We start from the raw sequence: 17,814 nt of genomic DNA on the forward strand, positions 1-17,814 counted from the left end.
GCCTCGTCCGCGCGCAGGTTCCCTGTCACGCCCTCGTGCCCTGGTGCCTAAGTCACAGCCTGTACGTATTTTACTGTGGGGTCCTATCCTGTCCCATGCAATATACGGAGCGCCTCTGCTCCAATTTTGCCCTTTAGATAGTTTCTGCAAGCTTTCTGCGAATAAGTAATGATTGTTAATGGAGCGTTTCGCGTCACCCCTCTTTTATTGCGAGTGCTATGACAACTTCTTCTGCTTGTGTTGTCGACGCCTGATCTATTGAAGCGCAGGCTGTAATTTTCCCTCTATGGTCGGTGACTACACACACATCTCTTTGCATTGGTCTGATCAGGCGCGGCGTGTGTGAATCTGGCCGTGTTCAAAAATCTTGTCATTTTGTCAATGTAGTCAGCCCTTGCCTTTCTTCTTCCAGCATGCAGAGTAGGATCCGTGTTGCTTGTTATTGGCATTACGGTGTAACATTCTCTATGTTCGCTTGGTACTTCTTTAGTTTCTTGGTGTGTTTGTAATACAGTATCGCGCCCTAGTTTTGTCAGGACTGCTCTGCCCGTTGGGGTCTGGAAAAAGCGATTTTTTGCGCTAGTAATTGGGCCTCAGATATTTCTTCAATTGAGTTATGAAGGCCACGCGCCAGTAGATTGTCGTTTGAAGTATTCCACGGTAATCTCAGGGCTGTATTGTTGGCCATTCTGATTATTTGGTTTGCTTTTACCTTCTCTTCTCTCTTCATAATTTCATACGGAAGCGAGTATGCATTGCGACTGATGACGAGGCTTTTGACCAATTTTAGGGCATCTTGTTCTCTCATGCTTTTGCGATTGTTTGTTATTCGCGAGATCATGCGTGAGATGTGCTGTACTGATGTTTTGAGTTGATTTATTGGGTGCAGGCATTTCTGATTAGCTTGAAGCCACATTTCTAGTATTCGTATGGTATCTTTCTTCGAAATGACATTTCCATCGAGCTTGAATTCCAGCTTTAGACTCGGGTCAATCCTCCGTGCTTTTCTCTTCGTGAAGCGAATGAGCTTTGACTTTTCGGCTGAGCACTGAAGACCCCGTATCCTTGCGTACTCTTCTATAGTGCTAGCTGCCTGTTGTAAGCTATCTTCTTTCTCTGCTAGGCTGCCTGTGGTTGTCCATACCATAATATCGTCTACATATATTGCATGTTGTAGACCAGCAATATCTTTGAGTTTTCCTGAAAGGCCTGTCATGGCGACATTGAAAAGTGTCGGTGAAATGACCGCTCCTTGGGGTGTTCCTTTGTTTGGAGGTTTAATGATGTCGGATTCGTAATCTCCAGGCTTGATTGTTGCAGTCCTGTGACTAAGGAAACTTTTGACGTAGTCGAACATTCGTTCTCCACAGTTGGCTTCCTCGAGACCTTCTAGTATTGCTTTGTGACTAATGTTATTAAAGGCTCTCTTCATGTCAACTGCCATAATGTCGTTTTGCGCAACGTTACAGATGTCCCTTAATACTTGTTCTTTTAAAAGTAGTAGAACATCTTGCGTAGAAAGATGTGGGCGAAAGCCAAACATAGTTTCGGGCATGAGGCTGTTGTTCTCGAGATGGTTGAGGAGCCTGGTGTTCACCAGTGTTTCATATATATTTTCTAAGCAGGACGTGAGCGAGACAGGTCTCAGGTTCTCAATGGCAACTTTTTTTCCTGGTTTAGGCACAATGACCACAATCGCATGTTTCTATTCGGGTGGGACAGTTCTAGCCAGCCAATATTTGTTTATGTATTTAGTGAGAGCTTCAATGTCTTCTTCATTTAGGTTCCTGATCATACCATTGGTGATTTATCTGCAACCGCGGCTGTGTTCTTCTTGTTACTAAATATGGCTGCTCTTATCTCAGCGTCCGTAAAAGGCTTGTCTAAATCAGGTTACAGTGATCCTTTATACCTTCCTTGATATGAAGGCGCCGCTCCGTCTTCCCCAAAGAATTTTTTATGCATGGCTTGAATGAGGTCCTCTTTTGTACCAAGGTATAAGTGCAGCAATCTTTCAACGGCTTTGCTGTTTTTTTGTCTTCGTGGGGTCTATCATGGCTTTCAGTATGTTCCATGTTTAGGCCGTTATCAGTGTTCCATTGAGTGAATACAGAAATAGGCCCAATTAGTTGCAGCTAGTTGATTGGCGTATTCCTCTGTGCGCTGGGTGATATCCTTGATTCTTTCTTTCAATTCACGGTTACGTTTCTGTCTTTTCCATCTTTTCGTAAGGCTTCTTCTTGTGTTGCAAAGATGTAGTAGGTGTGAACCGACCTCAGGTGCATTGCTTGATTGCGTTATTTCTTTACTGTACCTTTCTTTTTGACGCCTTATTTCGTCACACCAATCACTCAAGTTTGTTATATCTGAGGCAGTCAACCTTTGTTCCAGTGATTTTCTGAACGCATGCCAATTAGTTATTTTGGCAGCGCGAATCTTTTTACGTATCTGATCTGTGTGCATTGTGGTGCAGAATATGTAATGATCACTGCCTAGATTTTCTAGAGCGTTGTGTCATTCCACCTCTTGACAATTTTTGCACGTAGTTAGATCCGGTGTTGTGTCTTTGGAGTTACTGTTTTCTAGTCTTGTTGGCATTGCTGGATCCGTCAAGAGTGTCATACCTGTAATTTCTATTTGCTGGGCTATGTTTTTGCTTTTGGCATCCTGAGTGAGGTATCCCCAGCTTGGGTCTTTTGCATTGAAGTACCCCACCACTATGAGCGTGTTATGCTTCGCTAATTTTGCTGCATCTTCAAATAGTTTGTCGAAAGTTGCCTTTCTTTGTCGAGGTGGGATATAAATGTTCAGAATGAAAATGCTTTTCTTTTTCTTCTCTTTATATAGGATTTCCGTAATGATATGTGGGATTTGGATTCCTTCTATTGGTTTATGCTGTATTGCGGTTATGCATTTGCGGACTCATTTCGCCACTCTCCATTCGTTGTTATTATTCACAGCTTCACCATGAGTGTCATAGCTCTGCATGCTTCGCCTTATTCCCACCTCTTGGGAAAGTTATCACAACAGCTGGTTCTCGCGTGGAAAGGGAGGTTGTTATTGTTGACAACGTGCCACAGTATGACCCACTTCTTTCGTTTCGAGTTCCTAGTGGCTCAGCAATCACATTATCAAGGTGAGATGGAGCCAAGTTCATCGGAAACTTTACCGCTTCGACCTTGATTCAGTGTCTCGTGTAGGTGTGCGCGACGGATCAGTAGTAAATGAATACTTCGTTTCCGTCCATACATGAAGTGCTGGCGAGTGCGATTGCCACTTGTTCTGCCGTCTCGGCTTTTCTTACCTCGACAAAGATGAACGGCAGCCCTTTTTCTTGCAGCTGGAGTAAGCCGTACAAATTCTTGTTCAGATATTTCACAGCGTCAATATAGCGAGAATGTGGATTGAAGTTTTGTCGTTTTCGGCTGGCGTTCACTCGAGCAAGCCAGTATCATCAATGATGCATGTCCAATGTTAACGTTAAGGGCCGAACAGCACACTGATACACTTCATGCGGTAGACTGGACGCTGTCGACTGGCGCACCGAGACACTTGTCAGGTTGGAAAACAGGACGTGTATATAGTTTATAGGAATTTTGATGAGGTAGAGATTGTAAGTTTGCCTAAACTTTGATACCCTGAAAACTGACCCCCGCATTCTAGAACGTCCCTTCACTCAACACTTTACCTTCACTTGAGAAAACAGATGGGAGTGCCGCCTTTTGGCAGGGAAAATCACTGCATATCAGCGATAATCGGCTGCGATTCTTGAGTAGCGCAGCGTTATTTCCAGCCGAGCGGTGGCGCAGTGCTTAACTCTGTCAAGTGAGGAGTGAAAGTCAAATCTAAGAGCGTTTGTGAATACGGGGGTGAGTGTGGACAACTGAAGGCCATGAACCCATCGCACCAAAGATTTCAAACCTGAGACACTAGCGTAGCACTTCTCCGAAACATGACGGATTCTCTATTCACGTAATAACTAACTTTGACAGCCCACCATATTAGTTTTTTTGCCACACAATGCAGATTTGAGTATCGTCGTACATCTGGTGTCCCAAAATAAGGTAGTTTAATAAAGTGTCTTTTTCGAATGACCAGTACGTGATGCAGAAAGTTTCGCAGGTGGTAAGGCTAACCAGAGATATTCGTGGTATCCAGAATGACTCATGAAGCACTGTTTAATTTCTATTTAGAAAACATCTCATTTCTGAGCACATTCAGCACTTCAGTCTTCGTGCTCCACTTGAACGTATAATTTCACACTCTTGACCACGTCGTGCATACGACTGCCGCAATAATTCATCTCGCCACACCGACTATTAGGCTGACATTATTCAGTGCGGAGTTTTTTCACGATAGAAGTGTATATCTACTTACTGGAGAGAATTACTCTGCACCTTTGAATGTTGGGGTCATGACGACCGACACAAAATATGTCATACTTGTATATTTACCAAGACAAATTATTGCTGAACACGTGAAGATGTAGTGTTGGTAACGAATCCGCCTTTACGACGAGAAAGTGCTACCGGTTACCTTCACACCAGAACGAGCTCATATATGAAAGCAGTGAGCGCTAAACTTTGATGCCGACTATTAAACTGATTCTACTGACATATTATGCTTCCAATGGAGTTATCACGACGGACCTGTTACAGTGCTCCAGCGGCTGTTACGCAAGTACTGAACCTAAGGTCCGGAATAGAATTCTCCCCACGGCGGCCGCATTTCAATGGAGGCAAAAGTACTTGAATATGCTGCAATTACTTGGATTTTCATGCACAATAGGTTGTCGCAGGCTGTCACCGTTTTAGGAGCCCTACACTACAGCGCCTCTTATATTCATATCATAGTTTAGGCATGGTTTACCCTTACAACTAATGACATCACTACTGTTTATCTTCATGCATTATATGTGAGTCAGAACAAGACAGCAGAGAAAATGTGTGTGTATAGCCGTTTAACCATTGAAATCTAAGTCGCATTTCAATGAAGGTGTGCTAGAGGCCCGTGTGATGTGTGATATAAGTTTACGTTAAATGAAATAAAATCAGGTGATCGAAATTTCCGGAGCCTTCAATTACGGCGTTATTCATAATCATATCGTGGTTTAGGGACGTTAAAGCCTTAGTATTGTTGCCATGCTCCTTGGAACATTCGTCTTAGGGAGAACGCAATAATTTCAGCCAGAAGCAGGGAAGTAATCTGACTCTGCGCTCCGCAGCCTGCGAGTGCTCTCCAAACTCTCGGGCTCGCTGCGTTTTGAGAAGACATCGGCAAGAAACCACTCGCTTGACAAAATAAGCTTTCGCTATCCACAGAAAGAAAGTTCATTGCGCGTCAGCATGCCATCGTATGCGAAAAAAGATTGGAGATCGCATATCTGGAAAGCGCTTTTTAGCATCCCGAGTTTTGTCACGACAAAAACAAATGTTCTCAATGTCTTTAAATTTGGGGTTTCACGCATGCGGTAAAGGCTGCTTTGTTGTATATTTATTGCCTCCGTGCAACAAAAACGCAGTTGTTCGCTCTTTTATATGTCGTTCTTTTCTGCTCTGGAGTTCACTCCTAAATATTCCACACCAACTCGCCTAATGTCGTTCCCGTTTATATATTTATCATATCTCGGACGTGTGTGAAACTAATACAAAGGTGTATTTTCACAGATTTTAACAACAGCTGCGAACTATGGGTGAACGACAAGTTCTTCAAAAGTGGAAACGAAAATCAAGAACCCTGCACAACAAATTTTAAGACGTTTTGCCAACGCCAAAACACGACAGTGTTTAACATTGATAACTGTGAAGACAGTGAGGGTAAACCTATTTTAATCGCATGAACGGCGTCGTGAACTCTCAACAAACAGTACGAGGAAACCTTTGTTAAAGGATCTTCGTAATAAATATAAATGCACCTCCTGCCAAATTGACTATTATATTCACGTTATCTATGACGTAATTGATTACACAATTTTACATGTTGCTTATCGCAATTCATATATAAACCATCATTAATGTCCCTTTGGAAATGGCACCGCTTCTCTACAATAAATACATATAAACATCTGTTAGTACTTAGCACAATGAACTGAATGCCACTACAAACAATGATTGTCAGGTGGTAGCCCGTTAATTGAGAAAGCTCATAATTTGAACGTGTTTTATGGTGAAGGTTAACGCTGAATAAGATGGCAGGCTAACTACTATTCACAATTTGTTTGTACATGATGTTCACCCTTTTTAATAATAAATGTCTCCAGCCATCTTCAACCAAGGTCTTTTTTTAATAAGTGTTTGATTAAAGAACCACACGGAACTTCGAAGATATTTTTTTACTACAAGGTGACTACCAGTCACGGCGACTGTCTCAGTCACAACAAGCAATGCATCATAACAGATTAATTCGCGTGATGGGTTCAATGTCTGGCTTCGGCAGCGACATGTAAATGCAAGAAAATCGCAGAAGGAAACACGCGAAAAAATATTATTCTGAGTTGTTAGTGCGTGAATGGCAACATGCATGCTCGATACTGCTGCTGCTGCTGCTCGTGTAGGGTATCCTACGAGGCTTGAGCTCGTGGCAAGTTGCTTGAAAAGAATATAAATGTGCCCTCCTTGTTTCGCAATGCAATAGCCCGGGCGCATCTCTCTGTCTAACCAACATGAAGATATACCGCAGGTGGAATCTGTTTAATACCTTGGAGTAATTTATCACACATCGTTTAACTGGCGACCTCATATCGAATGCATCACCGGAAAAGGTGTGTGAGCCATTGGCATATTACTTGGGCTAAGCAACTACCGCATAGGTATGAGAAGAGGCACAGTGGTAATAATATATTGCATGTACGTTCGTCATATATTTGAATTTGGTTGTGTACTTTTCTCGTGAGTTCAAGCTTACAAGTCGTGGCCTCTAGTTCTTCTGGAAAGAGAAGCTTTGCGCTTATGCCTTGGCCTGCCTAAAACAGTTGCCAACAATGTGTTGTATCTCGAATTGATGGTCCCTCCTCTTTCCTGTAGAATTCGCCTTCTGACTGTTCAGACGTTTTTAAGAATATATGAATCACCAATACGACATTCAGAAACAGCCTTTATGTCCACCCCGGAATCAATTTTCGGTGCTGGATGGCCGCTATTTCACACCCAAAAATATATTTGTACAAAATTTACTGGATTATCAAGACGCACGTTTTTGTGAAATTATGCCGAGTCGAGATAATTCATACCCTGTGGAAATTCAATTTGATGATATTTTTTCCTAATAACGCGGAATTACTTCCCTTATATATTCTATGTGGTTTACAACAAGATCACCTGCGCAGTATTACAGCAAACGTTATTATTGCTACCGACGCATTGCAATGTGACGAAAAGTCAAGGGTTGGTATTTTCAGCCCGTTTTTAGATTGGTTTTATTCCGTTCGGCTACTCATATTCATACCCCTTTTTGTGGCTGAACTTGTGGCAGTAGTGCTCGCTTTACGCAAGTTAGATACAGCAATTATATCCGCTGTTATAATAACAGATTCTCTATCTCTCTGTGTGGCAGTTTCTGTTAGTGTTGATAATCAAGTAACAAAGGCGTTTTGTGCACAAGTGCCTGCGCATTTGAGATAAGTCCGATTAGTTTGGGTGCCTTCATATAAAGGCTTAATTGTAACTAAAATAGCCGAATCCTTAGCTTAGTCATCAATTAGCGGACCGATTCTACCACACTGTACATCATCCGCTTATGTGTATGTTGCTCGATTCCGCAGACGTACGCATATCGAAGTCTTTAGAGGTACAGCACTAAGAAACTCTACCGAGTATCGCCATTTATTATCTGCCTGGCGAAGAGACTTCTGCCGCACTCGTGAACTAGAAGTACCTATCACAAGGCTGCGTTTCCGGGTACCAAATCTAAATTTCTATAAACACAGGTCTACTCAGGCACCTTCGCCACTGTGCGCGTTCTGTGATGACCTTGAAACAATAGACCATTTCTTTTTTACCTGCAGGGGGTTTAACACATCACGAAAAATCTTTTTAGAAATACCATCACGCGGTAATGGTATGGATTTATCTGTGCCTGTCATTTTGTCTTTTGGAGCTTCCATTTCTGTGTTCTCTAATGCGACAGTATGCGCGGCCGTCCAGAACTATATTGATGAAACTAATAGATTGACTAATTATAGTGTTTCATCATCCTGACGTGTCTTCACAATTATATACATAATAAAATCACATTATTGCTCTATTCTAAGAATAAATTCGTTTGTATTTAAATAATTATAACTATTAGATCAAGCAACACAATTTCCTAGGCCATCAACAATCTTTTTATTAAATTTCCATTATTGCAAATCTGAACAATCATTTTAAAAGCCACTCAATTCTTGGCCAATCTTCCATAGTGGGTATGCACCACGAACAATAGGTGAACAGAGAGGAGAGAGAGAGAAAAGAAGGCCGAGAGGTTAACCCCATATTGGCATCTGGTTTGCTACCCATCTCTGGCAGTGGGGAAACAGGGGCAAGAAACAGCGGGTAGATAGAACAAGAAAGAAAAAAAACTAACGTACACTCTTGAGAAAACCAAAACACACACAGGAAGGGCGTTCTGGCTACAGCCAATCAGCCGGTCGAACGCAAAAAAGTGCAGTAGCACTTTCACGGCCTTATTCTGTGAAGTTGCATCTTGTCAAAATTCTAGAATTTTTTCCTCCAACAGAGGTTTATTTTCTAAATTTCTGAGTTACTTGCGAATGCACAGTGATCTACTATACTCTAGGCAATCACAAAGAATATGTCGGCTGGTTTCTTTTTGCCACAGTGACCACAGGCTGTGGTGTCGACCATCCCAATGCAGAAAGTGTAGGCGTTGGTAAACGCATTGCCAAACCACAGCCTACATAAAAGGCTCTGGTCTGCTCGGCACAGCCTAGATGGGACATGAAGACTTAACGTAGTTAAAGCGAGTACAGTAAAGCATGTTTGAGGTGCGGGTAATTTCAATTTCATTCTGATGTGGTTTGCTGGCGAGCAAGCAAGCGGAGCTTTCATGCAGCGTGTATCCTAGATAGTGGTAGTAGTAGTTCGTGATCTTCTGCGTGGGATGAGTGGGCAGCTTGATCGGCCCGTTCATTGCCGATGATTCCGCAGTGACTGGGCAACCACTGAAATGTAATTTGGTGCCTTTTCTTAGACAGGTGGTGTATAACCTCTGCTATCTCTTGTGCCAGCTGCTTGTGTGGTCCTCGGCGTAAGCAGACAGTAGAGATCGCAGTGCCGCCTTCGAGTCGCAGAAAATAGCCTACTTGCGTGTAGGTTGACCAATCAAAAATTGTAACGCGGTAGGAAGTGCTGCCAATTCTGCTGCCATTGATGTTGTTGTATGGGATGTCTTGAATTTAATCGTCGTGACCAACCTTGGTATACCGACTGCTCCAGTTGAGCTGTTCGGCTGAACCGATCTGTCAGTGTATATATGTATGAAGTCTTAGTATTTTTTATATAAGAGAAGTGGTGTGGGCTGCTTAAGAGCCGGTGACGACAAATTGACTTTTTACTGAAAGCCAGGTATGGTAAAATATTATTTGGTTGAGTGAGGCACCATGGCAGAGTCACAGGTCTACTGGCAGGAGAGAACGAAGTTGGAATCGACTCACGATGTGAGTTCACTGCTTTTCAGTAAGATATGCATGGTCGGTCTACTGGTAGAGAGGCTAGGTGATGTCAAGGAGTTCAAGCAAGGTGTCGTATATGCGTCTTCAGCACTTCAACATTATTATGGGTCTTGACGAGGTGGTTCTTTGTGATGGCAATAGTTGCCACTGTTGATGCATTTTGGGGCAAGCCTAGACAAATCCGAAGGACTTGAGCCTGGTAACTTTAAAGCATTCGTATACTTGTTTTACTTGCGTTGGCTAACGCAGGTAGGCTGTACCGAAGAAATCAAAGGAAAAGAACCCTGTATAGTCGCAACATAGCGGCTGTGGACATTTCCCAGTTCTTTCCAGCGAAGAATTTGAACAAATGACAGATGCCTGTCAGCCGGCTGTTCATGTATAATACATGTGGGCTCCATGAGAGGTCTCAGTCGATTATAACACCTAGGAACTTGTACGGTCGGAGGTAAAGTATCCTTTTGATGTTCAGCGAAACGCTGTCGTTCTTCATTGGTTTGCGCGTAAATGCCACAAGTACACTTTTATCAAAGACATTTTCCAGACCTCGTTTACGCAGGTAAATAAAAGCATGAGTGACAGCTCTCTGAATTCATGCTCGCAGCTGTAGACGTGTTACTGTAGACGTCCAAACGCAGATGTCATCCGCGTACATAGACACTCTCACAGTACTTGGCAAATGCTCATAAAGAGCGATTAGCGTCAGGTTGAATAGTACTGGGCTAAAAACGCCACTCTAGGGAACACCGCAGTGGCTGTAATATAGCGAAGTGTCACCATTCTTGGTTCTCACGAAAAAGGATCAAACAGAGAGGTAGCTGCGTAGCCACTAAAAGATCCGACCGCCCACTCTTACCTCTCTGAAAGCGGTGAAGATAGCTTCATGAGTGACGTTATCTTACACCCCTTTTATATCAAGAAATAAAAAAATGCAGAGACGCTTACGGCCTTTTTTGTGTTGCACGTAGCTGACAAAGCCTATGACGCTATCAATCAAAGATCGGCCACGGCAAAAACCCGTCATAGTGTCCGGGTAGATGTTGTGATGCTTCATGAACCATTATAGGCGCCCTAGTACCATCCTCTTCATCACTTTGCCCAAGCAACTAGCCAGTGCAATCGGGTGGTACGATGTGAGCACCAAGAGTGATTTGCCAGGCTTCAGTAGTGGAACTGAACGGCTGGTCTTCCAGTTAACTGGAAGGGTGCCCTCTCGCTACGAATCATTGTATATCTCGAGAAGGGCGATTCTCGCACACCCACCAAAGTGACACAATGGTCTGTAGAATATTCCATCAGGCCCGGGTGCTGATGTCCGTCTTCACAAAGGCAGTGCTGCTTTAGGCTCATGAATAGAAAAACGTTGGTCAATGCGGTGATCGCGTGATGTGTTGCCACCACGTGAGTGTGGGGAGATGTTGGGACCAGTGAGCCGTCCAGGTAATTTGGCACAAAACTCTTCTGCCACATCGACCACCGATCACTGTTGAGAGAGGGCTAGAAACTTGAAAGGATACTGCTGAATGGAAACTGTCCGTAGCCCTCTTACTGAACAAGAACAAGAAAAATACGGCACCTGATTGTTGTGTCAAAATGTTTTGTCATCTGCAAACGTATTCAAATTAAGTGTACACTATCATCACAATAAACAATCAATATATAGTATATTGTCACTGATGTATGCGCTTGAATTCTCTGTCATAATTGCAACAAAAAGCGATGCAATATTATAATAGGCTTTCAATGAAAACAACAGTGCCGTTATACAACTGTGATTATGCATCGCGTAAAAAACTTGATTAAATAATAAAAATAATGCCAAGTAGCTAAGATCTAAACAATACATGACGCATGGGTTTTACCTTCATCAAGAGCTGCAGCTCCCACAGAAGTACACAGTAGGTGTATGACGAACAATGTACATGTGCACACTTGACTTTGCACTGCCTAATACTAATATGCAAACAGGGAGCAGAAAGCATTGTAATATGTGAAAGGGCACAGTAAATATGTGTGTATATACACTAGCATATATACATGAGTGTATATACACATGCATCATCCTAGCTTGTAAAGCTAATTAGAATTGGGCAGCCAAACTTGCTACAGAAACTGTCTTCATTCATGATGCAAAATTTCTCATTCTTACAACCTAAAAAACATCGGAAAAACTAAGATGGAAGTTTACGATGCGAAACTTCGTAAACGAAGGTTGTGTGTTCGAGATGACGTTTCGACAAGTGGACACATCTTTTTCAATGCTAGATCTGATTTGTTTAGATCTAGCTAGCATGTATACGCTTGGTACCCTGAAAAAAGAAAGACCGAAGAATGCAACTAGGGATATGACGGTGTGGAAAAGGGGGAGGGTGGAGCGCCGTGACAAACTGTGTCAGTAAAAAAGTGGCAGTTCGTAAATAAATAGGGGAGAAGCCGAGGAATGTGTGGGAGAAGACGTTTCACAAAGTCATGGTTGCCAGATCGTGACGCAGCACTTAACGAAGATACCGTAGAGATTGCGGAAGGACGCAAGTCTTATTAGTTTTCTTCGCAAATTTACTTTATTGAATAGATTCAAAAGCCCCTTTCTGTGACGTCTATGTCCGCTGACTGAAACTGTACAGAAGTTGTAAATAAGGTATTGTCATAACCGGCAATACAAGGAACAGGCATGCAAGGGACGCTCATCGGCGTACCTGCCATACGCTGTCCGCGTCCCACAGGAACGCGGGAAATCTCTTGGCGCGCTGCGAGGAATGCGCATTGGCAGGCCTGCTGTACGCAGTCGGCGTCTAGCGCGTGCACGAACGGCTATAAAAGGAGCGTGTTGGGAGTGCGCTGACTTCGCTGGCCCGCTCGTCTCGAGTGCGCTCTGGGCCCTTGTGATGGAAAGGAGCGTCAGTACGCTCTCGCTGCAATGTACTTCTCTTGCAAATATGTCAATTAAACGCATCTTCTACTTGTTCGTGAGACACGTCGCAAGAGTCGTCCTTCGCCGGATCCTGGGTGGCAGCCTCAACGCCTCCCCGGGCATATCAACTAGTTGGCAGCGGCGGGATCGGTTCGTGTTCTTTCCTGGTACCGATGCTGGTGAGTGCTCACTTTCCGTAGAGATTCTGCCAGGTGTTTTGTATAGATGGTGATGTTTATCCAAAAGGGTAGATTAGTTGCTGCTTTGAGAAGGATTGGGTTTATTAGAGGTACCTTCACGGCAGTTTGAGCAACGGAAGTCTGCACGGGGTGACCATGGACTTGAACAAATTGAGGAAACCGGATTTAGTGCTGCTGTGCCAGGAGCTGGGAATTGAGGTGGCGACTATACATAGAAAGCCACTTTTATTACAGGCGGTTAAGGATTCTGGCGCGGATGCGGAGGAGCTCGCCGAGTGCTGGGAGCTAATTCCGGAGAGGATGAAAAAAAGCACAAGAAGTCGAAGAGCGAGAGCGCCTTATGTTTGAAAGAGAAACCGTCAGGCGCAGAGAAGAAGCGGGAAGCCAAAAAAATTGCCCGCAGCTTCCCTCGGGGGAACACTGAGGAGGATGCGGACCATATAATTGGTTAACGGGGTGTTAAAGTGCGACTTACTTGGGTCGATGGCTAAATTGGTTAACGTGGTTGTGAAATGGGGTGTTAAATTGCGACTTACTTGGGTCGATGGCTAAATTGGTTAACGTGGTTGTAGGAGGGGGTGTTAAATGAGTGAACACGTACACACGTATGCGAAAGGGCGGCGCTGGTCGAAGGGACGTCGATCATTGTGTTTGTGGATTCGTTGGAATTCATTTCACCGCGACCTTGGACGTCGACGCGCCGTACAAACCAACCGACGAGCGGCAACTGAGCGAGCGAGCGCCGACCTTGAGTATATATACAGCACGACGGCGCATGCACTGTCAGCTGTTGAATGTTCTCGAAGCGCGACGCCACATGCGCGTCCACTGGAGAATCAGGAGAATTGTAGATGTCGAACGCGGTGTGTAGAGGAGGAAGGGTGCACAGATGGTGGAGGAGTGAAGCGCGCGCGGTGTGTAGAGGAGGAAGGGATGCATAGATGGTGGAAGAGTGGGCGACGGCACGACGGCGCATGCGCGCGCGTCAGCTGTCGAATGTTCGAGAAGCGGTGCGGACGGCGCGGACGGCGCGGACGGCGCACTACAAGGCGCGAGTATAAGATGCTCCGCATCTAAAAAGGGAGCTTTAGCGCTTGCGGCTTCAGCTTAAGATTGCAGAGGCAAAAGGCAATAGTGATCTGGGAACAGAAAATGCAGAGATTCAGGCAGGCGCACGAGTGAGCATGAGGGACCTCTTGCAGCCTTACAAAATGAGCGAGGACATAGCGTTGTTTCTTGTAAACTTCGAAAGAACTTCTGTGAGGATGAGGTTTGATCGTGCCACGTGGCCTAAAAAGCTACTAATGGTATTGCCCTGCGAAGCAGCGGACACGCTTGCGCGTTTGCCAGCAAGCGACGCAGTTGACTATAACAAAGTGAAGGCTGCCCTCCTAAAGAAATTCCGGCTTTCAGCAGAAGCGTTTCGCCGCCGGTTTAGGGACGCACAAAAGAGAACGGGCGAGACATTTCAAGAGTTCGCATTCAACATGAAGGCCGATTTGGTGGAGTGGCTGAAGGGAGAAGGTGTCTACGAGGATCGGAATAAGCTGGTGGACTTGATCTGCCTTGAGCAATTGTACGGGTGCTTGGATGAGGAAATGCGCCTGTGCATTCAAGATAGACCTGGGGCGAGGAACATGGAACGCGCGGCTGAGCTAGCTGATGAGTACACCGTCCATCGCCAGTCAGAAAAAGCACGCGTTCGTTCATTCAGCAAACGACCGCTCAAAGATTGCTCTGTGCGTAAAGGCGCCAGCTCTGCAATGAATGCGCCCGAGACCGAAGCAAAGGAAAACTCGGGGAAGGAAAAGAGTTTTGAGGTGAAAAAGCCACTTTTGTGTTTCCGGTGCCAAGAGACAGGACACATAGCGGCTGGATGTCGGAAATCGAAAGTAGTATTTTTTTTTACGGGCAGTGGCGATGAAAATATGCAGCTTTTGAGACCGTACCTTCGAGACTTAGTCGTAAACGGAAAAGAATGTAAAGTCCTTCGTGACTCCGCAGCTACAATGGACATTGTCCATCCTGAATACGTTGAAGCTAAACACTTCACGGTTGAGTGCGCGTGGATAAAGCAGGTAGTAGAAAAGAACAGCGTTTGCTTGCCTATCACAAAGGTAACAATTGAGGGTCCATTTGGGATACTGGAGACTGAGGCAGCAGTATCTCCGAACCTACCGAAGCAGTACCTGTACCGTTTTTCGAACAAGTCTGATATTCTTTTGAAGCAGAGAGGTCTCAGCTTCGGGGAATTCGTAGCACAGGCTATTACCCGTTCTAAGGCGCGCGAGCTTGCCGCTGTGAGGACTAATGAAGTCGAACAGCCAGTACCAGCTGATCACTGTGAGCAAGGATCAACTAGTACGCGTGAGGAAGGAAGCATGTCTGGAGCACCTGTGACAGTGGGCGATAGCAGTGCTACAGAGGCTGCTATTCAATCATCAACGCAAGTGCCCGCATACTACACAATGGAACAGGCGTTGCCCCATTATATGCTACCACATTCTGAAAGTTTACTTGACCTCCTCAATGTCGACAAGGAAACTTCAGTGCACGAACAAGATCTAGACCCTTCGATGCAAAATCTAAAGAAACTTGTCCAGGAAGGAGTATCTCGTAGGCGAATAGGTTTCCAAAGCCGTTCGGGTCTTTGTATCGTCAATATAAAGATAAGAAAGGGGTCCATTACGACCAGCTGGTTGTCCCTGAAAAGTATCGGAAACATATTATTTGCTTGTCACATGGCGAGGGATGGGCTTGCCACTTGGGAGTGAAGAAAACTGAGGCGAGGTTGTTTAGGAAGTTCTATTGGCCTCGTTGCTTTAAAAATGTCGAGAAGTATGTACAAACATGCGATGCATGCCAAAGAGTAGGAAAACCACGTGAAATCCGGAAAGCACCCATGAAGTTGGTGCTGCTAATCACAAAGCCTTTCAGGCGCCTTGTTGTAGATGTAGTAGGGCCGCTCCCCGTGACCAAATCAGGCTATAAGTACATTTTAACCATGATTTGTCCAGCCACAAAGTTTCGCGAGGCTATTCCATTGAGTGAAGTCAATTCAGTAAATGTGGTGGATGCGCTACTATCTGTTTTCTCAAGAATAGGTTTTCCAGCAGAGCTCCAAAGCGATCAGGGTAGCGTATTTACCAGCGCTCTGACGACGGCGTTTCTGGAGCAGTGAGGAATTCGCATTGTTAAGATTTCAGTGCAGCACCCGCAGAGTATTAGTGTGGAGGCGTGGCACGCTGTGCTAAAAAGAGTACTCCGCGCGATGTGTTACGACCAGAAGAAAAATTGGGAGGCTTGTTTACCTGCCACTTTATTCGCCTTGAGATCCGTGCCACATGAGTCTACTGGCTTCAGTCTTACAGAACTAGTTTATGGCAGGTCTCTAAGGTCACCCCTCCGCATGCTGCGCGCAGCATGGGAAGGCCGCGGAGAAGATCACATCGTAGTTGACTACGTATTGAAGCTCCTAAACCGCCTTCAGTCAGGTAAGGAGTTGGTGGAAGCCAACATGAAAAGCACCCAAGCTAGGGCCAAACTGTACTATGACAAAAATGCCCGCAAGAGAACTTTCGCTGTGAAAGACAAGGTGTTATTGTTAAACACTTCCCAAAAGAATAAATTGCAAGGACAGTAGGAAGGTCCCGCAGAAGTGGTAGAAAAGCTATCAGACACGGACTGTGTCGTTAAAATGCCAGGGCGGCGTAAAGAGGTTAACATCTACCACTCCAACTTAATGAAGCCTTATAAGAAACGCGAAGCGGTGGTTCAAATGGCGCTGAATGTACCTGAGGAGGTAGAAACCGATTTTCAGTATCCAGAACAGAAACGTGAAAATTCATTCGAAAAGCTCTTAGCAGATATTGAGAAGAATGCGCACCTAAGCAACCAAGAAAGGCAGGAGCTCAGTGAATTAGTGCGCGAGTTTGAAGGTTCCTTTAGTGACACGCCAGGGAAGACCACTCTAATAGAACACGACATAGATTTGATTTCTAACGACCCCATTCGGTAAAAAAGTATCGTTGGTCTTCTAGACAGAAATAAATCTTGGAAAGTAAAATCAAACGCATGTTGGAGCTTGGTTTGATTGTCGAAGCGGATAGTGAGTACACCTCACCTATATTTCTCGTAGAAGCTCCAGGCAAAAAGCCTAGACCATGCATTGATTATCGTCAGTTAAGTGCAGTAACTCGGGACCAACCCTACCCCATCCCTAACCTAGAGGAGAGAATAGAAATCATAAGCCGTGCAAGGTATATATCGACGCTCGACCTGACAAGAGGCTACAGGCAGGTTCCGCTAACTGAACGGGCAAGCCGCTATGCCGCGTTTATTTTTCCTCTTGGAACTTTCCGTCTCTTAGTCCTTAGCTTTAGGCTGAAGAATGCACCATTTTGTTTCTCTCGGCTTATAGATCACGTTCTCAAAGACATGCAGAAATACGCATTGACATACTTGGATGACATTGCGATTTTTTCTGGTAGCTGGGAGGACCACCTCTCGCATCTGCGACAAGTGTTAACGCGCTTCAAGATTTCGGGGCTGACAGAAAAGGCAGAGAAATGTCAGTTAGGAAGAGGAGAGGTCAGCTACCTCAGCCACAAGTTTGGTCAAGGTTACCGGCGTCCGCTAGAGGTTAAAATCGCAGCAATAGCTGGTTACCCCAGACCTACCAGTAAAACTGACATACGATCCTTTCTTGGATTGGTTGGGTACTACCAGCATTACATTGCCAACTTTTCAGAGATTGCTAGTCCACTCACAGATAGCTTGAAAAAGAACGAACCTATGAAAGTGCAGTGGAGTGAAGAGAACGAACGCTTATTTGCTGCTCTGAAATCTGCTCTGTCCAGTTGGCCTGTGCTGAGGGCGCCTGATTTTGACCGCCCGTTTGTACTGCAGTGCGATGCAAGTGATGGGGGAATGGGAGCTGTGCTCAGTCAAATCGACGCTGAAGGGAACGAACACCCCGTGGTATTTGTCAGTAGAAAACTCACGATTCGTGAGCAGGCGTACAGTGCGTCGGA

At 44.8% G+C, this 17,814-nt stretch overlaps 1 protein-coding gene across 4 annotated transcripts in view; it reads left to right on the forward strand.

The window, feature by feature from the left end:
• The window catches only part of LOC142769241 (uncharacterized), a 93,274-nt gene extending 87,349 nt beyond the window's left edge, over window positions 1-5,925 (forward strand). For all 4 annotated transcript variants that reach the window (XM_075872314.1, XM_075872313.1, XM_075872315.1 and 1 more), the window contains one exon: window positions 5,667-5,925. In XM_075872314.1, the coding sequence (XP_075728429.1) occupies window positions 5,667-5,839 (173 nt within the window). In that variant the 3' untranslated portion in view covers window positions 5,840-5,925. The remainder of the gene's footprint in view (window positions 1-5,666) is intronic.
• The last annotated feature ends 11,889 nt before the right edge of the window (window positions 5,926-17,814 follow it).

The sequence above is a fragment of the Rhipicephalus microplus genome, chromosome 8 (assembly GCF_043290135.1).
Source record: "Rhipicephalus microplus isolate Deutch F79 chromosome 8, USDA_Rmic, whole genome shotgun sequence".
Classification (NCBI taxonomy): domain Eukaryota; kingdom Metazoa; phylum Arthropoda; class Arachnida; order Ixodida; family Ixodidae; genus Rhipicephalus; species Rhipicephalus microplus.